The 27462-nt window shown below is 37.4% G+C and overlaps 2 protein-coding genes across 6 annotated transcripts in view; one reads left to right on the plus strand and one right to left on the minus strand.

Moving 5' to 3' along the window:
- Window positions 1-27462, minus strand: part of LOC124177821 (two pore potassium channel protein sup-9) — an 854038-nt gene that overhangs the window by 767929 nt on the left and 58647 nt on the right. The window lies entirely within an intron of this gene.
- Window positions 17178-18380, plus strand: LOC124187826. Its single transcript, XM_046580015.1, has 2 exons — window positions 17178-17903; window positions 18015-18380. Exons 1-2 carry the CDS (start codon window positions 17178-17180, stop codon window positions 18378-18380), a joined length of 1092 nt encoding a protein of 363 aa, XP_046435971.1.

Genomic DNA, 27462 nt, shown 5'->3' on the forward strand with positions numbered 1-27462 from the left:
TTTGGCGTGAGAAAAATCTTGTCTTGTCGACTCTTGACCGGATGCTTTGTGCACATACAGTTTGGCGTTTATGACGCTTTATAGCGAACAAGTCCGAGCCTGCACACTCCCAACCATATTAGCGTGGAGCATGTGATGGGAAAAAATTAATCATCAAAAAAGCAGGTAGCGATCTCTTGAGAAAATTTTCCCAGCTTATACTGTTGTCGCGTAACATTTTTGCCTGTATGTCACGAGGCGTACACCCCATGAACGATTGGCTGATGGGTTTTTGCTCGGTGGAGGGTGAGCGTGTCTCCTTTCATACAAATCCAAATAGCTGTTTGAAACTTCTCTAGCATTTTGAAAAACCTCTCGTGCAGAAACAGGTGTTTGACAAAGTGAGTGGTGAAAAAAGGTGTTCATTCGCAAACCCGAAGACTTCAACGAGTTTCTACTTTTGTGTGTACTTTATAGAATATATAGTGCTACACCAATCCTCTTACGAAACTGCGAATGCCGATCTCTCTCTCTCTCTCTCTCTCTCTCTCTCTCTCTCTCTCTCTCTCTCTCTCTCTCTCTCTCTCTGTAAAAAAAATTTTTTGGGGTAAAGTATTTTGAAATTCAATAATAAATTTTTTTTACAACTCTGATGCACATGGCTGTATTTGTAATTTTTTAAAGCAACGAAAGTAAATTAAATAAAAATATAAATTTGTTTATAACAAATTGTTTATAAAATAAACAATGAAAATTCAAATATAAAAAAAATTTTTATCATAATTATATTAACAATTGTAAATGATGATTTTTAGAAGAAAAATTATTTCTTAATAAATAATTTAAATGGTGGATAAATGAAAAAAACAGTTATAAACAATTAAATAATTTTTTTAAGAAAAAATTTTTTTTTTAAAAATCATTATTTCACTAAGACAATAAAATGACCAAAAAAAATTTTTCAAAAATATTCAACTTGTCTATTTGTTTATAATAAGTTCTTAAACAATACACGTTAAAAAATTTTCAGCCAAGCTAATCAACGCAACATATTAATTTAAAAACAACCAAAATTCAAGATTTATGAAAAAAAATTTTTCTCGTAACATTAGCCGGATTTTTCCATTTTTGATAACTTTGAAAAATCATTATAAACAAATGAAAAACCTTTTATAAACTTTTACCACTGAATCTTGTTTATTATTTATGTAAGAAGAGCTCACGAAAGAAAAAAAATTTATAGACCCATTTTTTAAACTTTTACAACTGATTTTATGAAAAGTCAAGTCTACGAAAAATAAGTTAATTAACAATGAAATAACCTAAACGAAAATCGAGTTCAAAATTTTTTTCGGTAAGACTACATTCCTTCAAGTGTCTAGATAATACTATAATTTATTCAAATTTTTAAATTAATATTGAATGTTATAAAAAAATTGTTTCGTGTTGCATGCTTCGCTAGGCGGTGACGCCTAGGCACCGAAACGACCGCGCGCAGCCCTATTTTCAACGTTAAATTAAAATAATAAATAATAAAGCTAGAATTCCGGGAGTACGGCCTTTTCCATCGGAAATTTCATCCTCTTTTAGGATCTTTTTTCAAAATTCATTTATCTTTTATATTTTTGAAATTATAGCTATAAAACGGAGACTCCCTTTTTTTCTTTTCGTTTTTTGTTTATAACAATTGAAATTTTGAATGGCGGATTAATTAAAAAATACCAGTTTCATCATTTCAAATTCTGAATCCAATGCACCAATCGCCATATTTTTAAAACCATTCTAACGATTTTTCTCAGTGAACTCACTTCTCGACCAGACTAGATATGTATGTTCGGTTTCAAATGACCTACTGTAACAAAGAAGCTGAGCCTTTGCTTTCGAAACGTGAATTTATAAACCAAGCTCCCCTTATCGTCATCGATTGCTCCAAGCAGAACGAAACATTGAAAACTGGACCTGTGGACATTCGATTGGAATTTGACTCTAGCATGACGTTCCCACCACACACTTCTTCTGCCTACTGCATGATCTTGCATGACCGCATTGTTGAATATTATCCGATTAGTGGTACTGTAAAAAAATTGGTATGAGTCAATTTTGGAATAATAATATGTTTAATTAATATGGATATTGAAAATAATATGTATAATTTTATTCGTTAAAATTTAGAATAAGATAATTTAGAATAGAATAAGAAAACTAAATGTAATTGACGTTAAATAAAAAAACTGTTAAAAGCATTGAACACGCCATTTTGAACCTTCCTTCAGGCGTCATTTCCTGGAATTTTTCCAATAGATCTACCGGGTTTTTATCCTATCCGATTTATGCGCGGCTTTCCGGCGCCAAACAAGTCTCGACAGGAATTAGGTTTCCACCCTCTCCCCCTCCCCCTCTCCGCGAACCCACCGCCGCCTACGATGGATACCCACCTAAGTATAAAAATCTGCGCAAATGCTGTGAGTAGAGTAGCAATGTAGAGTTTCCCAAGCATGTAATGGAAATCCGTCAACGAAAAGCAGGTAGTGGGCGGTGCAGGTATAAAAAATCGGGGCCCAGACCCCTTGCCCCGAATACCTACGTTTATGACGTTCAGCGGAAAACAAGTCTCAACAGGAATTATTTTGTGTGTGTGTGTGCGCGTGTGTGTGTCAAATCCTATGAAAATAGCCGTCTTGCGGCAAACCGCGAAAATGATCAACGGGTGAGCGGTAGCGCCGCGGATTTAGAGGGGGGGGGGAGGTAACGCCGCGGATTTAAGGGGGTGAGCTAGGGGGGAGCTAGGGGGGAGTGCCGCCATTGTGTGGTCCAGAACTCTCGGGCCGAGGGGGGAGCTAGGGAGGAGCTAGAAGGGAGCGCAGCCATTGTATGGTCCAGAACTCTCGTATATACACTACTGATAGCAAATATATATAAGCATGGATTGTGACCGAAATGAAATTGCTCCTTACCTGAAGGGAATGTCGTTAAGCATGCGTGCCCGTGTTAATTATCGTCATGATATTAAGTTATGAAATTAAATTGATCGCACGTGACTCAGCATATATAGCAAAAATATAATGCGTTTTAATCATGTATTTTCAATAAAACAATAAGTAATGGTTGAGGATCAACGTAACCTTACAAACTTAGTATAATTTTTTTTGCGAATGATAATAAAAATGCATATATCTGTCTCTGTCTAGTCTCCCCACTCACACTCGTTGGATCTTTGCGATATCAGCGCCGTTCAGCGTCAGCCAGCTCAAACCTTATTGTCGGATCTTTGATGCCGTATCAATGGTACAAAGATCGGACGTACTTCTTTACTCTAGTTTCAATGGTTACCGGTATGTAATGTGTATGTAATATGGGCAATGAAACTGATGGTGTGAAGTTTACAAAGCGGCGATTTTCTCGTTGCTGTAATTTTTCGTCCTTAATGTTTTAGCGCCAGTTGGCCCATAAGACCATTTTGCGGCTGTGCGGCGGTGTCTCAGAACTTGCACATATTTCATTAGCTAGGGTAAGTAACAAAATTCGAGCGTGGATTAAAAATGCCGTTAGATAGCGTAGCAAAGCCCCAGGTTTTGCGGTATTTTTTGCGAGTCAGGAGTGGCATTTGACATAGGTCAAATTAGAGCTATTGAGGAAAAGCAAAAAGAATGGCGATCGAAAGAATTACGCAGCTGGCAGATGGGTGTTTTTTAAAGGGGATCGCCTAAGCCGCTAATTTTTATTAATGGTTTTTCAGCACCGGGTACTAATGGTTTTGATCTATCGCTAACAAATTCATTATTGTTTTGCCTTAATTTGGTAGAAAAAATAAATTTGTGGGGCACGACAGACGCCCGGCAAAAATTATACAAGACTTTTTTCGAAATAATTCTGCATCCTTTAATTCTACCTGCATTGAATGACTTGCTGATTATCTATCGATATATATTTAAGTTATAAGCGTGACTCTTATAACTTAAAAGGGTTGCGGAAATAATAATTCCTGAGTCTCAACGACTTGGGTTGATGTAGAAACGATACTAAAACATTATATTAACACCAATTACAAATAATTACATAAATAATAAATAAAATAATTATAACACTTATAGTCACCTAAATCAACAACAATGTCGGTTTTGACGATCGGGATTATAGGCTTAGTTGACAATGAAAAGAATAAGTTTACAATATAATTTACAATGTATTTTACTGAGTATCCACTATAACACTAGTGGATGTCTCGAGCGCCTGTCAATCACTCCCCTCTCTCCCGAGGCGATGATTCCGCGATGGTCACTCTTGCTTATCCTTTCCGTAACCCGTTCAGCGTGTTTGTTGTTTTTCAGAGATAAGTTTGGGTAAACAGGCCGCAAACTTACATCCCCCCTTCCCGGAGAGGATTGGTTAGGACTCTGGGACGGGTTGTGAATATGGGACCATTTTGCTTTTGTGAAAAATATTTACATCTTTTTTTCTTGTACCGATATCAATTTCATAAATGGATTTAGATATTTTTTTTGTAATTTTGAATGGTCCAGTTCGGACGGGATCTAATTTTTTTCTATTTAATTTATTCCCATTTTGTATATACACTAAGTCATTTTCGTTATATTCTATTGCATTTGTGTGAGTGTCGTAGTATAATTTATTCCTGTTATGCGATTTTATGGAATTTTCTAATGCTTTTGCTCTATTGACATCTAAATTTTCTTTTGTGTTTTCATTTAATTCCTTTGGAATTATTGACCTGTCCATTCCCGAGAGCAAATAGTTTGGTGAAAAACCTGTAGAACTATGTACTGTATTGTTATATTCACTTATGCATTGTTCGGCAATTGTTGTCCATGATTTATTTTGGTTTTCGTAAAGTTTACAGCGAATTCTGTTCACTAATGTTTGATTTGTACGCTCGTTTTGTCCATTGGAAAACGGACAATCTACCGCTGTGAAAATCAGTGTTATATTTTTTTCTTTCAAATATTTCTTGAATTCTTTGGAATTTATCCCAGGATATTGGTCTGTCAGAAGTGTTTGAATTTTACCTCTCTTTTCTATTATTTGGACTAGGTTTATAAAATCTTTTGCTATTTGTGTTTTTGAAGTGGAGATAAATGCATATCGAGTTAATTGATCTACCATTAAGTGCATGTACTTTTTTTGAGATTTATTTCCCGTGAAACCGCCTATTGTATCTAATGAAACTATTTCTAACGGCTTGGACGCAGGACCCAACTGCGACAATGGCGCCTTAAAGTTTCCAAATCTTGTTTTATTTTTGATACAAGTTTCGCATGATCTGCAGATCATTTTAATATGTTTGTGCATATTTTTAAAATAAAATATTGGTGTAATCGTAAGTGTCATCTGTTTAGTTCCAATGTGACCTTGTGACCTATGTAAGTTTTCAAGGGCTGCAATACCATATTCTTCTGTTAACCAGATCTTTTTCCTTCTGTTCAAGGTTTTGTATATAATATCATTTTCTTTACTACAGTGTTTGTCCCACTTTAATTCTTTTTGGTTCTGTAAGATGTCTTGCATAGTTATGAAGTTGACGATTTGTATTTTAGAACCTTCATCATTTTTGTTTTCTGATAGAACCGGGTTTCTTGATAAACAATCAGCCTCTGAATTATTTATGCCGGGATTATATTCGATATCAAATGTAAATTGTGAAATGTAATTTAATATGTGTAAAAGTTCTGTATCTTTGCAATTTTTTATGTTGAAATTACGTAAAGGTTCATGATCTGTGAATATTTTAAATTTTTGTCCTATTAAGTGATATTGCCAATATAGAATCGCCTCTTTGATTGCTAAACATTCAATAAATATAGCTCTTTTTATTTTTTGAGATTCTGACAACTTTCGCGAAAAATAGAAGACCGGTTTAAGTGTGTTATCTTCTTGAGGTTGTTTTAGTATTGCACCCACGCCTTCTAAACTAGCATCTGTATATATGAAAATTGGTTTAGTGGGGTCGAATATTGCTAGAATTGGTGCTTCACATAAACAACCCTTAACCTTATCAAAACTGTTTTGACATCTAGCGGACCAATCGAACTGCACATTTTTTCGCAAGAGATTGTGCAATGGATCCAAGATAATTGAGGATCTAGGAATATATTTCAGATAAAAATTTACTTTCCCCAGGAATTGTCTAACTTGTTTTTTTGTTTTCGGAATCGGAAAGTTTTTGATCGCTATTAAATTGTCATTAATCGGTTTTACACTATTGTTTGATATTGTGTGTCCTAGATACGTAACTTCTTTTTTAGCAAAACTGCATTTATTCGTGTTTAATTTCAAGCCTTGCTCATGTGAAACTTCCAATGTTTGTTTAATATGTTGTACGTGTTCGTCGTAATTTTTCGAAAATATCAGAATATCATCGATATAATTAATTGCAAAGGTGTCTAAATTGTTGTTTCTAATTATGGTTGAAAGTATTCGTTGGAATATTGCTGGAGCCGATTGTAAACCAAAAGGAAGACACGCCCATTGCCAGTGACCGTGGTGTGTGACGAAAGCCGTTTTATATTTATCTTTCGCACGTAATGGTATTGACCAGAACGCTGAGTTGATATCTAACTTCGAGAAGTAAACACACCTCCCAACACGAGCAATCAGATCATCAATTCTAGGAAAGGGGTAACCTTCTGGTACTATGAGTTTATTTAGTTCGCGATAATCAATACATAGTCGCGATTTTTTGTCTTCATCTTTCTTGTGTACTAAGGTCACTGGTGAGGCATATGGACTATACGACTCCTCGATCAATCCTAATTCCAATAATTTCTTTATTTGAAATTCTATTTCTAATTTATCGGGAATAGAGCACTTATATGGTTTTCTCGATATGTACTTATTTTCCGTTAATTTTATTCTTGCTTCGAAGTTTCTGACTGTACCTATATCGAACTTTTCCTTGGCGAAGACTGAATCGTATTTATTTAACACACCATTCAGACTATCTTCGTTATTGTTCGAAGCATAGTTTATTTTAACGCAATCAAAACTTTGGTTCGAACTTATATTTTGAGAAATTTCGAGTTTTTCGTTTTGACGCAATCGGAATGATTTTATACAATCCAAGCCAAGCAACAGATCTTCTTCAAATAAATCATTTTTCATTATTAGGAATGGCGCTACTTTTTCTATTTCAAATATCTTTAATTTCAAAAATACCTTTCCATTCGTACTTGCTACGCCGCCCATTGTTCTTATTGTTGAGCCCCCACTCATAGGCATATTCATTTTTAATTTTTTGTAAAATGTATAATTAATCAAGGACACATTGGCTCCTGAATCGTAAAGAGCAACTGCCTTTTCATTACAATTTACGGTAACATGTAGTCTTATAAGTGGGAGGCTATCTAGTTTTTTGATTCGGCAGATTTGATAATCGCTGATCTTGCATTTCTGCAAATTTCCTCTGGATGGAATCTATTTTTGTAACCGGCTTTCTCGCAAATACGACATGGATCGAACTTTCGATTTTGCTTATTTATTTCTATACGTGAGCTGTTATTGTTTGATGCTGGTTGAAGTTGACTCAGACTAGACATTAAATTCTCTATTGTTTTCAATTCACGTTTATGAAGGTGTGATTGAACAAATTTTGGCAGGGCAATAACGATAAAATTTATTTGTGAACTGACGCCTAATTCTGGATCTGCATCTATTAATAGGTTTCTCTTTTTTAATGCAAAATCTAAATATGGTCCACTTATCCAACGAAAAGAGTAAGCGTATTCGACCTCTGACCACGATTTTTCCCCGAATGTTTCCAGAAAGGAACTTTCCCAAAAGCTCCAAGGTTTCGTCATACCATAAGTTTTGAAAATTGATGTAAACCAGTCTACGGCTGGTCCTTCTAAAACTAGTTTCAGAACCTCGGGGAATTGATTTTCTTCCACTTTAAATCTTTCACATTCAAGAACAAATAAAGTGAGCCATGATTTTGCGTTCTGATTTTTGTTTGAAAATTTTTCTAATAAAATGCCCTTCGAAATCAATTGGATCGGGGTTTCACGTGCCGGAACTGATAAGCTGGATGAGTTTGGAGTGGGTTGGGGGGTTTCTATTTCCTCCAGGTAATAATCGTTGAATACTACGTTACCCTCTTCATCGAAGTATAACCTTTGCAGATGCGCATCCAGTGAGACGATAGCTTTTCTCTGCTTCCCTCTTTTATCCAGACTCTTGATAATTCCTTTGACCACTGGTAATTTGGCCAGCTCAGCATGATTCGAAATCGGTTGATCTTTTTGTTCAAAAGAAAAAATTTGATCCTGTTCCAATACTTGGATGGATTTAACCTTGATGACGGTCGTCTTGGCATCCCAGGCTTCTGCGGCGAACTGGAATTTGACCTTGACCTTCTCCATTTTGTTGTTGATTTTTAAGTTATAAGCGTGACTCTTATAACTTAAAAGGGTTGCGGAAATAATAATTCCTGAGTCTCAACGACTTGGGTTGATGTAGAAACGATACTAAAACATTATATTAACACCAATTACAAATAATTACATAAATAATAAATAAAATAATTATAACACTTATAGTCACCTAAATCAACAACAATGTCGGTTTTGACGATCGGGATTATAGGCTTAGTTGACAATGAAAAGAATAAGTTTACAATATAATTTACAATGTATTTTACTGAGTATCCACTATAACACTAGTGGATGTCTCGAGCGCCTGTCAATCACTCCCCTCTCTCCCGAGGCGATGATTCCGCGATGGTCACTCTTGCTTATCCTTTCCGTAACCCGTTCAGCGTGTTTGTTGTTTTTCAGAGATAAGTTTGGGTAAACAGGCCGCAAACTTACATATATATTAAAAAAAATCATGTTTTGGTGCAAATGGCATTTATCTAAAGTATCGTTTTCAAAGAAACAGGACGGAATTTTCTTCGGTCCAAAAAGAATGTTTCATACTTTAAATCAACATATATTATCCCTAGAACGCATATACGGGGTGATTAACTACCCCAGCTGTCTTTCAAACTGCTCTCTTAAGCTAAATATCGACATTATTGGATGGGGGCGTAACCACAATTCAGTTTCATTACGTGGCTGCGAGCTTAGGCTGGCGGTAGCATCGGCTGTCCGCTCATCATTGCGCGAAACAATTAGAAAAAACCGCTGGGGTAGCTAACTACCCCGCTCTGGCCTCACCGTTAGTGTTTTGTAGAAGTTAGTAAGTAGTGAGGTAAGGAGAGTTCTGGATATAAATCCCTACGTTACCGACACAACCCGGATACAAACCTTTTTTATATAAATGGGGGGTGAAGAGGAAGAGATAACCCCACCAAGACTGACAATATCGACCACCATTCACTTTGCGCTCTACGTTACCATCGTATCGATCATCGGCAAAAAATCATCCGCTCTGCGCTCTACGCTACCATCGTTTATGATGAAATTATCTATATTCTTGTTATTCTTTTACCTTCATCGATATAAAATCAGGTATTCCACCTTTACCATAGTGACGTCACCATCATCAGTAAACGCTACTTCCTACCATCATAGGTAAAACATCTCACGTTCTAGCTCTACCTACATGTATCGAGCAAGATCGAGACGCAGATACGAATTCCCGCAGTTTGGAAAGGCTCAGCTTCTAAGAGGTTCTTCTATCGTAAGTCAGTATTGAGAACGTTTTTGTATCTCTAGCGAGGGGAGTGAGACGTTGGGAGGTTAGTAACGAGGAATTCTCAGAATTCAGGGAGGCAAACAGTTCTCGGAATCGTCAGACAAGTTGTGACAGTACGTTAAGAAGCCCGCATCGATCTGCAAAACGTCGAAGGTTCTGAATCTACACCTACATCGATGCCGAATTAGCAGAAAACAAGCAGATCGTTTTTCAAGCACCGATATAAGAGTGAGAGTCCTGTGTCGATCGGCAAAACGTTGAATTCTGGAAGGTTCTGGATCCACATTCGCTTTGACGATGAACGAATTTATGCGCAGTAAAAGAGTGAAACATATGCATCGTGAGGAGCAATATGGCTATAAAGTTTGAAAATTCAAGTCAGAACGTTAGTCTTGCATCGATTCTCTATCTCTGATGAAGAGAATCTCAAATCAAGCAAAATTACGAGAGCGAATTGACGTATTCTTCACAAATATTGGCGAATTAAAAGAAGTTATCTATCAAAGGTCTGAGCAGAACCGAGTTTTAAAGAAATTTGACTAACTACACTAATCCGGAACACCCACCTGGACGGTTTGACTACCTGAAAAGAACTGAACTCATCAAACGTATGTAGCACCACTCTTTGTACAAAAACTTCATGCAGGGTGTGCAAATTTGAATTCATATGACATCACCTTTATGTAGAAAGCATGAAGGTGCAAACAGCTTCAACCCAACACTGGAAGCAGTGTGAGACAATTCGCTCTGGGTGGACAGCAGCTAATATTACATTTTCCATATACTTAATGAGTTGTTGACTATGACAGCTCTCGTACACAAAGCGTGTAAAATTGCAAGAACTTGGTCATCCATAAACATTATGAATTTGTTCAAGAAAGGTCACGAAAAATATCGCATATGTATACATATATATATATATATATATATATATATATATATATATATATGTAGTTCAATTGAGTCATGGAGTTGATCTATAAAAGGAATCATGTTGTCGATTATTAGTCATTCCGAAGTATACTTTACTACTGCAGCTTTGTCATATGCTTTGAAAAAAAAAGATAAAGTCTAAGAAGTGTTTGAAATTGATCAGAATTATGGAAACAGCGTTCAACATTTTAACCGAAGAATCATCAGCAAAAATTCAAAGTGGATGCGATCTGGGATCCAAAATATCAGTGCTTTAAATAAAATATTATATAACGTCTCACCGGTCGAAAAGAAGACTCGAGTTCGAACAACAATCAGAATCTTGAAGACGTTAGCAGCAAAATTTCAGCAGATTCAAAAAGTGGGTGTTGGGTCACGGAAACTGCGAAGAAGTGATCGAATACACTGAGACAATCCGAAGTCAGCTTTCAATACCCGAATGAGAACCGGAGCAGTTACCAATTTACGTCATAAGGATTTGAACAATTTTTTGGAGGATGCTAAATACCTAGTAGTGACAAGATTAAAGAATGCAGTGCAGAAGGCAGGAAACTTAAAAGCAAACCGTAGCCTATCGTGACAAATTTAATGTTACGAAAAACGATAACATAGTGAAAGAAACAAAAGGGCATAGCCGGATAAGCAGGTCGAATCGGCCCCCGCTGAATTTTTTGTCGGTACTTCAGGGATCAATTTGGACCCAAATGAAAATAATTCAGTGAAAATTTCAGCTATTAATCTTAAACGGTTTCCGAGTAATTGAAAAACAACCTATTTTTTAGTATTTTTTTTTTTTTAATAGTAAAATTAAAAATTTTTTTTTGCTGATTTTTTTTTAAATACTTACGAGTAAAAGCTGTGAAAAATTTTTTTTTTATGATTTCTAGACTAATAGCCGATTTTTAAACTAAAAAACAAAATTACAATTATTTTTTTTTATGGCTATTTTAAAACATGCAATCACCAAATTTGGACAGAATACGTCTTTTATACCCCTCTGTACTCAGGAATTTTTTTAATTTTTTTCGTTTGGTGCAACGTCATGAAAAAAATTAAAAACCAATTTTTTGTTAATTATTTTAGATTTCAACTGCTTAGAACACTACTTACAACTAATTATAAAATGTATTTATTCATAAAAATATTCATCAAAAACGTAAGTGGTCATCAAAATATTTGTTAATATTTTCGTCAATCTTCATCACTGTCTTCATTAATAACTACACAGCGCCCGGTATTATTGAAAATGCGACTTAAAAGGATCATACCAGCTTTCTCAAGCAGTGTCATACTTAGCTGAGATGATGGATGAAGATAATAATATAAGCCTTCAGTACGTAAGATCGGCTGAAAACATTCTTAGATTTCAAGTAAGATCTCGGCATATTAATGCAAAAACATATCGCTGCTTCATTAAGTATCATCGTGGCAAAAATGGAGTTAACGGAATTTCTCGATATTGCTGTGATTGTGCCAACGGTCGGCGTACAGTTGGTTGTTGTTCGCATGTAGCAGCTATTATTCATTACCTATCACATGCTAGATATTTATCGAGAATTGTAAGACCAGCAGAGATTTTAAGTCGCATTTTCAATAATACCGGGCGCTGTGTAGTTATTAGTGAAGACAGTGATGAAGATTGACGAAAATATTAACAAACATTTTGATGACCACTTACGTTTTTGATGAATATTTTTATGAATAAATACATTTTATAATTAGTTGTAAGTAGTGTTCTAAGCAGTTGAAATATAAATAATTAACAAAAAATTGGTTTTTAATTTTTTTCATGACGTTGCACCAAACCAAAAAAATTGAAAAAATTCCTGAGTACAGAAGGGTATAAAAGACGTATTCTGTCTAAATTTGGTGATTGCATGTTTTAAAATAGGCATAAAAAAAATAATTGTAATTTTGTTTTTTAGTTTAAAAATCGGCTATTAGTCTAGAAATCATAAAAAAAAATTTTTTTCACAGCTTTTACTCGTAAGTATTCAAAAAAAAATCAGCAAAAAAAATTTTCAATTTTGCTATTAAAAAAAAATAAATACTAAAAGATAGGTTTTTTTTCAATTACTCGGAAACCGTTTAAGATTAATAGCTGAAATTTTCACTGAATTATTTTCATTTGGGTCTAAATTGATCCCTGAAGTACCGACAAAAAATTCAGCGGGGGCCGATTCGACCTGCTTATCCGGCTATGCCCTTTCTTAACACCAAAATTGAAATCATCCTTCAGTCAACAAACGTACACGAGTGGTTAAAGAAGAATGTGAAAAGTCAGGTATAGGCAAAGGTGGAACACTTTCAAGAGGAGGACTCTGGCTGGACGTAAGTCGAATTAATAAACTTAGCAATGAACATCAACACCTACGGGCTGCTACAAGGTGGTATATCCACGTACACACAACTACCAAAAGACATGCAGGCTAAGAAGACTGTCTTCAACATAAGAAACAGGGACTCGTATGACTTCCACTGGTCAATCAACGCAGCCCTCTTTCCAGCTGACAATAATCCCAGCGTCATCATCTCATATCCACATTTCAGCTCAGTGCTACAGTATGATGATTTGAATTTTCCAAAGTCTTTGGATGATATTCCAGACTTTGAAAAAAATAATGATTCATCGATTAACGTTTACAGTATAGATCATACTGAAAAACAAAAGCGCAGCAAAATTGTACCAGTTTATTTAAGACCCAATGAGTCTGTGAATCCTGTGATTCATCTCTTTGTTGTAGAAACTGAAATTGTAGATGAAAACGACAGCGATGACGTAAAGACTTATAAAAAAAATGTAGTACACCATTTTGCTTGGATTCGAAATTTATCTCGATTAACAAGTTCTCAAATTTCTAGCCGTCATGGTCGTACTTGGTTGTGTAACAGATATCTGATGCACTTTAAATCCGAAAAATATTTGTTGGAACACAAAATCGATTGCACGAAGTCAAACAAAACCAACATTATTTTACCAACAGCGGATAGAAGGATGTTGAAATTTGAGAAGTTTAAAGATAAAGAAACTGATACATTTTGCATTTACGCAGATCTTGAATAATTATTGCACCCTGCTAATATCAAAGCGTCAAAAAATACAACAATTTATCAAACGCATATTCCGTACAGTATAGCTTATTATCTGCATTCTGTATTCGATGATTCGATTTCGATTTTGAATCAATCGTGGAGAAACTTGTATACAATGGTTTTTTAAAGAATTACAAGGTTTGGCGCACTCTTTAGAAGTTTATTACAAAACGGTTTTTCCTGTGGAACCGCTCAACTTCCATCGAATTAATGAATGATATTCCACAACCATATGTCATATTTGTGAAAAACCGTTCACGCTAGAAGACGTGAGACATCGTGACCATCGCCATTTCACAGAAAAGTACCGTGGTGCTGCGTATCAAGGATGCAACCTAAATTATAAAAACTCACACACTATTCCAGTGATTTTCCATAATCTGTCAGGCTACGATTCATATTTTTTAATTCAAGAGTGGGTTACATCTATTGATAGTACTGTTCAACTTCCACCCATTAGCATAGAGAAATGCATCTCATTTACGAAATTTTTTAAAGTAACGGACGTACAGTTTAGATTCATAGATTCGTTCAGTTTTATGCCTAGCAGCCTCTAAAAATTAGTAACATATTTAAGTTACAATCAAAAAATAATTACATATAAACTTTGCAGTAGCATGAATAAATTGAAGCTGTTAACCAGAAAAGGTGTTTTCCCATACGAGTACACCGGGACAATCTCTTGAAACTATACATATAATGCGCATGCGCGAGTTTTATCGGCTGCTCGGGCAGGCTGGCCACTCCGAGTTTCAGCTGTCAAACTCTGTTTCTGGCGGCGTTGTAGTTCATACGAATTTTTGAGGTTAGAATCTCAAACAGTCGAGGTAGTGACTCGGAAAGTTGATGCTAATGCTCTTTGAAAATTGGCTTTATTCGACTAAAATGAGAAATCTGTTTAAATGTTGGGTGCTTGGAAGAAACGCAGCAGGTAGGTGCGAACACTTTATTTAATCATTTTTATTATTTCGTACATTAGAATTAACAATGGAATTTTTATCTATCAACAGGTGATACGGCCAAAATAATTACATCTCTGATATTCACTGTTATCTGCCCATTCAATTTGTCAGACGTACAAAAGATCATCGCCAATTTCAAGCAACTAAGCAACTTTCTCACTCTTTTGTGATTTCAGGCGGTAATATTGAATTTTATAACTTGAAAATGAGACATTAAACCGAGCGTTCAAGAAATTCAAATAGCTCACTATCTGTAACGGAACTGTGAATTTTTTTTTTCTTGAAAATAGTTCAACAAAATTTACGAATAGTCGATAGTCAATGTATTTTTTCCGATTAACAAATTATTGCTACTACTATTTAAAATTTCCGAATGATTATCAGAATTAATTTCGCAAATTTTCAATGATGTTCGATTAAATAAATGAAGGGAACCTGATACTCACATTGAAAATTCAAGTAATATTAGATTTATTAAAATGATTTCTGTATTCCATGTTAGTGCGGTTCGAAACAAAGAAAATCTAATCGAAAGCGTAGAACTCAGGAACGTAAATCACATCCTGTGACACAAGTTGAAAATCAAGTTTCTCAAAATGCGCCTCAATGTCACAATTAGCTTCAAGGACAATCATGTTTTAGAGTAATGTCAGAACATTATTACGAGGATCTTGACTTATCGGATTCAAGATTGTGTCCCTTGTTCCATCAAAATAAATGAATAATTAATTTTTAACGAAGTTTATGAAGATTTTTTTCCAAATAATGTAATCCAATACAATATCTTGTTCATAGTCCTCCGAACATCACCTTCTAACAAGGATATTTGGAAATAGTCCCTTTGTCGCAGAAACCATTATAAAATTCTTGGTTTTCAATTCGTGCTACTGAATAACTCTGTGTTTCAGGTTCCATTTTCAATCTCAAAATGGGATTTTTTTTGCTCCAGATAATGCTAACATGAAATGCAGAAATAATTGCGGTACATGGAGACTCACAAGCTTTCAGTCTTAGCGTAGGACCGCATAAAGAGTGTAAAATTGAATTTGGTTTCAAGTTATCGTGCAACTAGCTAGCCAGATGGCACCGTCAACTAAGATTAAATTTAAAGACATTTTTAACTGAACTTATTTAACAGTTCTAGATTTAGATTGATTCAGTTTGCCCAGCAAAATTCAACCCTACAATCTAATCGAGGACTTGAAAAACTATTTATCTGAATTCAATGCCAAAAAGAGTAAAAGTAAGCTTCAAAATAAGATACCAAATCAAATGGTATAAAGTTTGAAAAACAATGCTGGTCAATAATAATGCTTAAATTACAATGGTGCACAGAATGATTCCTCGGTAGAATGAATTGGCAGCAACGGTTAAGTAACAAACTTATCGCTATTGGCTCGATCAAAGTAAAATGATGGGATATTCAGCCATTATGATCTGTAATATATCCCGCTCTTCAATTTTGCCTCAACTGATGTTAAGAAGGTAGCGATGGCCTGATAAAATTCACTCTGGCACCTGATGTCTGACGAAACAACCAGGTTCGATGGTTCTAATGATTGCACCGCTCGAGAAACCAGGATCCTTGCCACCTAAACGTTTTGACCATCAGGTAAGGCATAATTTTCCTCGTGTTAGTTAAAGTTTAAACTTCGAGCCTGCTGAAAAAAAAAAACGAATTTTATCATTGAATCCATGTTAAAATATTGTCATTGTCAAAGATCACGTAATTGGAAACTTACCTACATGCTTCCATGCCTGACAAATTTAGTCCCGCTTTGACAATGAATTATTTCGTACCTGAAAATATTAGAAGCTGTTATTATCAAACAGGATCTTTTGGTATTTTTGAATACAACTAATTTCCAATAAAATGCACAAAACATAAATCGTTAATGAGACGCATTGCCACCAGACATCACCTGGCTTAATGCTCGAAAATCACAATCACAAATTACTGATCGTTAGATATCGTTTGACGTATTGCTTTTGTGAATACCATTTATTGAATTTGTATTGTGGAGTTTTTTCATAGTCTATTTTTTTCCGAAATCAACAAAATTCTTCGAATAGCAAATTCACAATATGATCGCGAATATCACGGTATGATCGCGAGGTTACTGAAATTCGTTCACCTGAACCGCTGTATACGAGGTGAATAAACATCGCCGATCACATCGCGAAACTATTTCCTTGTTTTCCTACGTAATGATGAAGAGGGACATTGATTTCTAGAATTGAAAATCAGAGACAGATCACCACGTGGTATTTAACCAGATAGTTCGTATCCTAATTCTGTGCATACCGGCGACACTGGGAGGGCGCGAAAACCACGATTCTGGTGATACCAGAATTTGATTGGATGAGGGCAACGATCGCGACTGGTATCAGCCAATACAATCATCTTTCTCCAGAGTTTCGTAACTTTCCCATCCGCGAATATAAACAACCCCGCCCGCGTAAATTGACCACTTTGCAAAAAGATCGCGCAACTTCAACCACGTGTCTGGCAATTACCTCGATCTTTTTGTGAATTTTTTTATCGTGTTCATTAGATAAAAAATGCCTAATTACAAGTTTTCTGTGCAGGAAAAGGTGGAGTTAGTTAAGCATCATTACCAGGGCCTGTCTTACCGGGAAAATCAGGACCATTTCGCCGTCAAACACCCGGATCGACCGACACCCTGGTTAGCGACCATCAGGAATCTGGTACTAAAATTTGAAAAATCGGGTAGTGTCGACGAGAGGGCCAGGAAAATCTCTCAACCAAACCGTCAGCTGAGCTGGGATACCAAGCTGGACATCTGCTTGACCGTCGAAGAGGATCTATTCAAGCCGATCAGCCGCATCGCCCAGGACTTGGAAATATCTAACGCGTCGGTCAGAAGAGTATTGCGTGAAGCTAAGTACAGATCGTACAAGTTTCAAGTCCATCAAGAACTCTTGGCTGGTGATAACGATAGTCGTCTTCGCTTCAGCCAAGAGTTGATGGAACGTCTGAACGCAGACGAGGGCTTGTTGAGTCGCATTTGTTTCTCAGATGAAAGTACGGTGATACTTGTCGGGAAACCGAACAGGCAGAACACCAGAGCCTGGTTTCGAAACAACCCTCGTCTGTTCATTCAGGCGGGCACGCAGTACCCGTTGAAGCTCAACGTCTGGCTGGGCACGATTGGCAATCGGCTCATTGGGCCATTTTTTATTGATGGAAACCTCAACGGCGAGAAGTACCTCTGGTTGCTGAGAGAGAGGATTGTACCGGCTCTTAGGCTGATTGAAGAAGAAATCGTGAGTGTATTTTATCATGTAGAGCTGGCGTTATTATTAGCAGAGTGCGTATGATTTTAAAATGAATAATTTTATGCTTACTACAAGTAACGTATCATTTTCTGTGTTTAGGGCGAACCTGTTTGGTTTCAGCAGGACGGAGCCCCACCGCACTTCACACGTGCGGTGCGTGATTACCTCGACCAACAATTCCCTGAACGCTGGATTGGTAGGGCAAGCCCGGAGGTCGAGTGGCCAGCCCGTTCACCTGATCTCACTCCCTTGGACTACGGCTTGTGGGGCCATTTGAAAAATGTTCGGTATGCCCAAGGTAGGATTGAAGACCTTGCCGCACTGCAAACTAGGATCTTGGACATCCTGCAGAACCTGTCTCCGGATATCATATCCAACACGACAAATGCCTTCTACGACCGGCTCGGTTACTGCGCTGCAGCTGCTGGAGGGCATTTTGAGCACTTTTTGAAAGGCAACCAATGACCAGACGAGGGGTGATCAGAAGAGTGGAGATTGGTCTCCCAGTGTTATCGGACGATTGTCTTGTAAGTTATTGTTTTGTTTCCTAATTTTTCATTAATAGCATAGTTGTTCTTTTTCTCTTTTTATTCTTGGATATCTGGTGAACCCTCTTTGCTAACGGAACATTGATTGTTGTACAATGGAACTGCAAAAACTTTGTCAACTTATCAATGATGTCGGCGAGGGTTTTTGTGAGTATTGCGTCGGGTACGTTTTCTGTTAATTGCTACTCTTTGTCCTCCTAAGCTTCGTGTTTAAGATGAATAATTTCTTTATTCCTTGTTACTCATTTCTTTTATTTATTTCATGTTCATCGGCACCAATTACTGACTTCTGGAGCACTGCACCGTAACGAATCTACTCTGGAAATACCTTCTACTGGGTCTCAACCATTCATTTATTTTTAATTTTATGTAAATAAAGAATCTGTTCACAATAAACATTGTTTTTACTTACCTACCTCTGTTTGTCCAGACTCCCATTTGTTAATGACATTTCACGTTGAATTTCAGATTTCTTCTTTCAATAAATAACATCCAATTTCTGTATCATTTGATATTTGCTTTTCCGTTAAATTCTTTATTGCGTCGGTTGAATATCTTCCGAAATCAACCACAGTATTGCTGAACGATACTATTCTTCTTAGACAATTCACGCTACGTAAAAATAAACAGCAGCATAACCTCAATCCACGGCTTTACGCGCGAGAGAATTACAGCTTTGGTTTCATTTTGTGTACGTTGGCGCCTTGCTCAGCAGATGAAAACATCACCGCGGCGCGATTTCACCGACCAATGAGATCAAATTATTTGGCACATGCGCGTTATATGTATAGTTTCAAGAGATTGTCCCGGTATAGGCGGTACTGCTGTACCGCTGTACAAGAACACGTGACCAACAGCCAATGAGAGCGCAGAGAAAGACCGTAGGTACGTCGGGGATCGGAGGTCTCACTTACGTTTACGACTACGCGCAGCCTATCTCTCTCCATTATAAGTAACATTTATTTTCATGTTTGCCGATAAGTAAACCCCGGAAAAAGTGTTTGACTTTCTGTAAGTATTTTTTCATATGTAATTAAGACGCTGTTAAAATTTCAGCGTAAATAAAACACTTTATTTTGTATTTAAAAAAAAAAACAACTTTGGGTGTTTTCGTTCAATGGTAACCCGCTCAAAAGTGTCTGCCTTATTCATTTCTGTGTTTTAAATTATCTTCAATTTCGATTAGTATTTGTTGGCCTCTGAACCAAACACTTTTTTTGGGCAATATTTTTTTATACCTTTCTCTTATGCGCAGTACCTGGTGTCCCCAGGTAGCTCAAGCCAACACATGTTTACCTGCTCATCTGTCTAGTAGATAGTGTTAGACAAAATTTCACGGTGCATCAAACACTTCATGAAACGTGCGTTACTAGCTCTTGGACTACATCGAGAACAAGCAACTCTTCTATGCCTAACTAGCGCATCCGTATAGAAAAAATATGAACTTTGCACTAAACTCGACGGACCAGATATACATAAATCTCTGCCACGCAATCTATGAACCAGCTAAAAAAGATAGTCTACTCAGAAAAAATAATAATCACTCACCAAAACCAAAAAATCAACCGTGGTTTGATCTGGAAGCAATAAGTCTAAAAAGAACGTGTAACTCTCTCCTAAGAATCTCCCTAACGTACAATTTTGAGGAACCGTGGAGAATCCAATACCTAAATGCCAAGAGGCTGTACAACAATCATCTGATATACAATAAAAAAAAGGCCCAAAAAACACTACTAGACAACTTTAACAATGTCAAAAACCTGGCTGAATTTTTGAAAGCCATCAGAAAAGTCAAGCCTTACTCTAACACAGCAATCCCACCAGCAATAGAGCAATGTAATGAAGTTTACAACCAGATTTACCCAACGAAAGTAAACATCCCTCCCATTACTCTCCGAAAGAATGATCCACTACTTGATGTTCCCACCTCTTGGGAAGAACTACACGATGCGGTAAACAAACTTAAAAATAATAAAGCAACGGGTTCAGACGGTATCCCGAACGAAATACGCAGGCTCCCACCGGATAATTGGCACAACTACTTACTGATTCTATTCAACGGTGTGCTAGAAACAGAAACTTGTCCTGCCGACTGGTCGAAAGCTCTAGTTAGTATGATTCATAAAAAAGGTAGTACCTCAGATCCCGCAAACTTCAGGAGTATTGCGCTAATCATCACAAACATCACATCACAAACCTATTCACGTCGATCTTGCAAAAAAGGTTTGAAAAATGGGCTGAAAACAACAAAATATCTCCCGAATGCCAATTTGGCTTCTGGAGTAACAGAAGCTGCACAGATGCGATATTCACACTCATTACGGCCATCTAACTGCAGTTGCGTCTTGGGAAGCGACAAATATATGGCCTCTATGTTGACTTTAAAAGAGCATTTGATTCAATACCGCATGAAGAACTCTGGAGCAAGCTTGTACACCTCAATATCAGCTCAAAACTAATTAATGTGATAAAATCATTCTACGAAATGGCACGTGTTCAGGTTCGACACGGCTCTGACCTGTTTGGTGAATTTGAAGTATCTGAAGGGGTGTTGTAAGGTGAAACCTTGAGTGCACTTCTCTTTATCCTATACATCTTTGACATTCAACTTTTTTTTAAAAACAAGAGTCTACAAGGGATCAATATAAACGGTACTATTGTTTTGCTACTCCTTCTTTTAGCGGATGACACTGCAATACTTGCGCACAGCCATATAGATCTCGCTAATAAACTGAATTATCTCCATGAATACTCTACCATAAATAAGTTGCAAGTGAACATCGGCAAGACAACGATCATGATATTCAAACCAAAAGGCAAACCGAAAGGATTAAAAAAAAACTCTACGTTCATACGAAGGCCAACTGATCGCAATTGCAAAATCATTCACGTACCTAGGAGTCCATCTTACATCATCTACCCTTAGCCAACAAACAGCAGATTTCGCCATAAATAAAGCAATTGTTACTTCTACTATTACCCTTGAGGTAAAGCTAGATCCAACTCAATGCAGACCAGCGTGAAATTATTTGAAAGTATGGTCCAATCAACCCTGTTATATGCAAGCCCCGCCTGGGGAATCAAATATCGAAACCAGCTGGAGAGAGTGGCAACAGAGTTCTTCAAAAGGTTACTTCATCTGCCTAGATGCACGTCCAACTGAGTGATTCGTCTTGAACTTGGTATGCAGCCTCTCGAATACAAAATGATGGAATATACCTGAGACTGGTTAGCAAAAATCCTGTCAGTAGACGACTCGTACCTACCAAAAATATGTATTAAAAGACTGATAGACTTGAAAGAGAGTCCAACATGCCATGAAGAATTTAACTGGGCTGCAAAATTCAAAAAAGTACTCAAAAAGATGGGCGCGAGTGATCTATGGTTCAACACAAACCTGAAGTTTTGGAAAAGCAGGACAGCTGAAGTTTTTAATAAATACAAGGCGGTACTAGAAGCAAAGGACGAGAGAAGTTACTGTAACTCTGATTCCTGCCTGTTCAATCTCTACAAGCCACTTACTACTGTCCTTGATGGGCCAACATACCTCAATGAGAATCACACGATGCAAATCAAAAAAACAATTGCACAAATAAGACTAGCAAACAAACACCAAGCTTACTTGTCAATAAACAAAGGGAAAAAACTTAACCCTATGATTCCCTGTACGTGCTGTTCACTAAAAGAACCAGAAAGTATTGAGCACATACTCTATTGCTGCCCAGCATACGAAAGCATTAGAAATAATCTCTACGGTGATACATATGCTCCGGAACAAACGAGTCTCAACTTTTATCTGGCCAACCTATCGAACTATGACTGTAAAAAGCTCCTCAAATTAACTGGCCAAATTCTTGCAGTGAGAACAACAATTGTATAATAATGTAAATTCCTGATAACTTTGTTACAAAGCTAGTCGTTGATATTTAAGATTTAATCACTGCACTACTTAACTATATTAATTAATTTCTGTGTTTAATTTTGATTGAAAAAATACTGTATATACTATCCCCCATTGCTATGGGACCATGTACCTTATGAGCAATAAACTATATCTATCTAATCTTCAGTCGATGCAAAAGATTTTTGTTGCAACAAATTTCAATCCCAGTTCGACCATGGATCTCTTGACTCGATAAAAGATTAATTAAAAAAAGCTCAATTTGTTTTGATACAACAATCTCATATTTGTAGAACAAAACAATTGAGTTACGCTTAAACAAATTCTTGGTAATTTAAATCACACATTTTCTTGATACTAAATTCATATTATTGCAAGGAAATCACGCCGTGTTATCTTGAATAAATTGATAGTCAGCATGATTATTCGAAGGCTTGATTCAATTCTATATTAATTTGTCACGAGTATTTCGTCCGACAAAAGTATGTTGTTGAATTAAGTAAGTATTGTGTTCGCCACATTTGTTTATAGCATTTAGTTAAATCAAACGAATATCATTTGACTTAAATAATTCTTTCCCTCCTTGTAGTTGCTTATACCTCGTACAATATCACCTCAACAAAGGAAGTTAGTGCTACAATTCCGCAAACCACCTTCCGAAACACGAAAAGCACTAAGCAGCCGAAACCCGAAGTAGGTATGCTGTTAAAATTTATAATTTTTTTCTTATTCCTTGTTAATTGGCTAAGCCGAATTTTAAGTTATTTTATTGTTGTACATTTATTAGGCAAGTGGGCCATCAATTTTCTCTTAACCAGTTAACCTTCGACCCCTTGTGATCGACCAACGCTGCAGTAAACTTATTTGTAACGATCATCGAGACTTGGAAATTACGTATTTGATTCTTATTAACCCTAGACATTATAACATCTGCTAATTCAATTCCTAATATACTTTCCTGTCTCGTTCCGTATCAAACACAAACAAAAACATTACTTTATATAAGCGTGTAAGTGCTTTATGTGTTTTACAATACATCATTTTTCGTTTTATATACTATTTTTGAAGTAAAATATTTCGTAGGGTCCGAAGTTTACCCGAGTGTCAAAGATTGCGGGTCGCCATTGACCTAATAAATCCTAATTATTAGCGATTCTAGTTGGAATCGTTCAATTCACAACAGGCTTGCCTGCACCTCCGTCATTTACGTTAAATCTCACTCTGATTAGCGAGCAAGCCATAAGCCGTTTATCTACGTTAAGCGATAAGTTGCAAAAAAAAATCGAGAGAGATAGATAGATGGATAGATAGATAATTATTTCATTGCGGGGTAATACCCCCTAGCAACCATAGATACACACACGCGCACACACAGACGCACACACACGCGCGCATGTATATATTTTCGAAAAGCCCCTTAGTGTAGACTTTTCCGCACAGTTTCACGTTTTAAAACGTAAGTGTCCTGAACTGCACGTTTCACACATATATGTACATATCAGAAATTATACATACATATAATACAAAATATGGTGTTTGGTGAACAATACCAAAATAATATAAAATGAAATGCAATAACAAACTTTATACAGGCTCCACGCAAAAAGACACAAATCAAATGACAAGCATACATAGAAAAACAGAAAACAGTCACGTTTCGGAAACAACAATCACGTAGTATTATATATGTTTAGGCGAAAGAACTAGCGAAATTTATCGATATGGACAGGCAGCGACTGGGCATTCAGACAGCAGACATTGAGTAGCTCCGGGTGGATCAGTGAGTGCATAGGTCTGGCAGAAGTCGCAGGCGAGAGTCATTACAAGGCTCAGGTTAAGGCCGACAAGTCGGAAGAAGGCAGCAAGCACAACGGTTTGATCCTTGGCTCAGGTCGAACAAACAGCGCAGCATCAGCTATCCACGCAGACCTCGGGCTCAGCGACGGATACTTCTTCAATATCTGATTCCGATATCGGTACAGTTTCACGGGATGCCTTTTATTGACGTAAACCTTTCAGTCCAAAAGGGTGGCATCGATATCTGCTAATCGCAATTGAAGTTTTCGCTTCTTACAATTAGCCACAATTACGCGATCGCACCAAGCAGGAGACTCAAGGACTAAGAAGAGAGGGCGCGCAGCGAAGGTAGCAAGAGGGCCAGGAGCAGTTGCATCCGATCGAGAGGTTGATGTACCACAGACACTCTGAGCTCCACTGCGGCCCATGTTTTCAAAACAGATCACGGCATGGCTGCAGCTGAATATTGAGAGCCGCTAACAATTTAGACAATAATACATCTAGATGCTTGAGATCACCACCATGTTGAACCCTTATAATAATGATGTAGTTTGAAACTTCATTGCAAGCTACCCGCAACAGCATAGTCTCATCAGCAGGCACCAACACGCCAGTCTACCTGATGGCAAGCTTGTCACCAATTTCGCTAATTTGCGCCGTATGACGAGACGTTATCTCTGACAGCGAATCAACATCCTTCTTCACTTCCGTTATAGTAGCATTCACAGTTGCGAGACCTGATTTGAGAGCTACGTTATCAGCTAGAATGCAGTCAAATTTTCGGCGAAGTTACTCAACAACCGTTACGAGGGTGTTGACCTTAGCAGCTGTGGCTTCAAATGCACCGCGGCGAGAGTTTATAGACACAGCAATGATGAAATTTTTTTTATTGTAGCTCCAATAGCGGTTGTCTCATCTTTCGTACAAATAGGGCAGCGACTACGAACACAGTCTGTCGCAGCCCCTGCTAGTTTCAACCTGAAACCGAATATTGAGACAGCACGAAACGAATGTTTACATCTGTTGCCAGTGGTAACGGCACTACTAGAGACATTTATAGCAGCGTAACACGCAGCGCGGTTTGGAGGAGCCATACTATCAGCGAGTCAATATCGCAGATTGATATCAGTAGGAGTCTATAGATGACGCGAGGTAATCCAAAAACAATCAACAAAGGCTACGTTCAAACTCACTGGTCTGACACTGACAATGACAGCTCCAGAAAATCAACAAAGTCAAACCCTCCGAGAAAGTACAATGGTTTATAATGCACTAAATGTCTCAATTATTTAATAGCCGTACAACAAGGCGCAAAGAGTTATATACCACTAGAGAAACCGGCACAGCGCGAACCGAGCGATACTAGACAGACCAAACTCGCAAAATAAAGACTCAGAAAACGTCCAAAAAATGTAACGAGCAATAACAGGCACACGTTGTTCACCAAGCATCAAGCCAGAAGAGAAAGTGAGAAAGTGAGAGAGAGAGACAAAGAGACAGAGAGAGAATGAGTGGTTCAAATTTATTTGCCTTGACTTGTAACAAGCCGTACGGCATAAAACCGTACAACTTTTTCATCTTAAATAAGAATTAAATTAACAATTAACTTAATAGGCTTATGCAGTACTGATCAAGCAAGAATGGCAAGGTAGGGTAGAATGACAGTACGTAAGTAATAGAGAACAATATATGACACAGGTCGACAAAAAAAACTTTTTTTTGGGTTTCGGTTCTAATGCTTGAATTCTGATTCCAGACATCAAAAAATACTTAAATATCCATTTTTAGCTTTTAAAGTTTGCTTTTGTCTGATTTACGTCCATAAGTACGTTTTAAAGTTTTTAATTCATTTTATGAACAATAGGTGGTAGCACTTTGATTATCCCGAATGCAAATTGCATATTATAATTATTTATCACAATTCTTGAATAAAAAAGACTTTGATGTTCCGCAAAAACTTTTCTGATCGTAATTTAAAATACAATTATAAAAATAATATAAAAATCAGTCATTTTTCTTGAAAATTCAAAAAATTGCTCTCGTTTCTACAAAAGCAAACTTTGATCAGAAAAATAATTTTTTCTCTTATTTGTAACGTAGGAGAAACCAAAATTTCACATGCAGAAACCAAACCCAAAAATCGTGTTGACCGATGTAATCATAAGCATATAGCGACTTGACGCAGATTTGACTTTCAATTATAGTTTGTGATGTGGTATTTCATAGCCCGTCACATGTGTTAACTATCGTACTTCCCTACGTACAGAATATCATAAAAAATACCGAAAGCATATACTCTAAAAAGAACGACTAGTTATCTTTAAGTGAAATTCCCTGTATTACGCTAATTCTATTATATTTTCTAATTTTGTAACGCTCTACGAGAACCATCTGCGAGACTTCCGCGCCAAGATACCAGGACACTGCCTGACAGGGGTCACGTACCAGCTCAACACCGACCACCACCGACTACGGACGAACGAATACCGCTGAAGCCACTCCCGATGGATGCCTACCTAAGTTGTGAACAGGGTCGTGCGTGATGCACAAACAGTACCTCCAAATATTTAGACTTATCGGCCAGGAGCCGAACCACGAATCAACGCTTCTACCGCTCGGATGCATCGCCGACGGCGTACAGGGCTGTGCGTCAAAAACACAATAAAGCCTCCTGTCGACGATACTTATCAGCCTGGAGCTGAACCGACCATGACACCTACTAACTCGTTGTCTATAAAAAAAAGGACGGTTGTCTCTTAATGAACCGTCTTATCGAAGGGCTGTGGCGTGGATTACGCTCGACTGTGCGGGCCACGTGGATCTGGTGGATACAGTGTGGGGATCCGTGTTGAGGGCCCTCACTACCAGATCGTTCCGGCATGAGGGCTCCGATGAGCGAGGGCCGAGATGCAGCGCCAACGACATGGCTACAACGGGGAGTACCAGTAAGGCAAGGAATGAAGTACAATCGGTCGCAAGTCCAAGATATCGGTAACGCAATATGCTCGCACACTTAAATTTTGCAACACATGAGTGGTACGACTTCACATCTCACTAACGGTACCGCACAGCAGGTGGAAAACATCTTCGACCACCGCCCGACGTGTCCATAGCTCGATAGCTATCAGCGAAGAAGAAGAAAACAAACAACGAGGGATCATCGCCGCCTACCTGTAGACCCCACCTACGCGACCAGCTGGCCCAATTAGAATAGCGTAGTTTGAGAAAGAATCACGTGACAGCAGCACGACGAAAATCAGGATCACCGGTGGTCTCGACACTCTACGTTCAGTTCCCCCCC

The sequence above is a fragment of the Neodiprion fabricii genome, chromosome 1, assembly GCF_021155785.1.
Source record: "Neodiprion fabricii isolate iyNeoFabr1 chromosome 1, iyNeoFabr1.1, whole genome shotgun sequence".
In the NCBI taxonomy this organism is placed as follows: domain Eukaryota; kingdom Metazoa; phylum Arthropoda; class Insecta; order Hymenoptera; family Diprionidae; genus Neodiprion; species Neodiprion fabricii.

Coding starts and splice junctions, on each gene's coding strand:
- LOC124187826 (XM_046580015.1), top strand. CDS start 17,178: ATGCCTAATTACAAGTTTTCTGTGCAGGAAAAGGTGGAGTTAGTTAAG. Junction 17,904..18,014: donor GGCTGATTGAAGAAGAAATC/GTGAGTGTATTT, acceptor TTCTGTGTTTAG/GGCGAACCTGTTTGGTTTCA.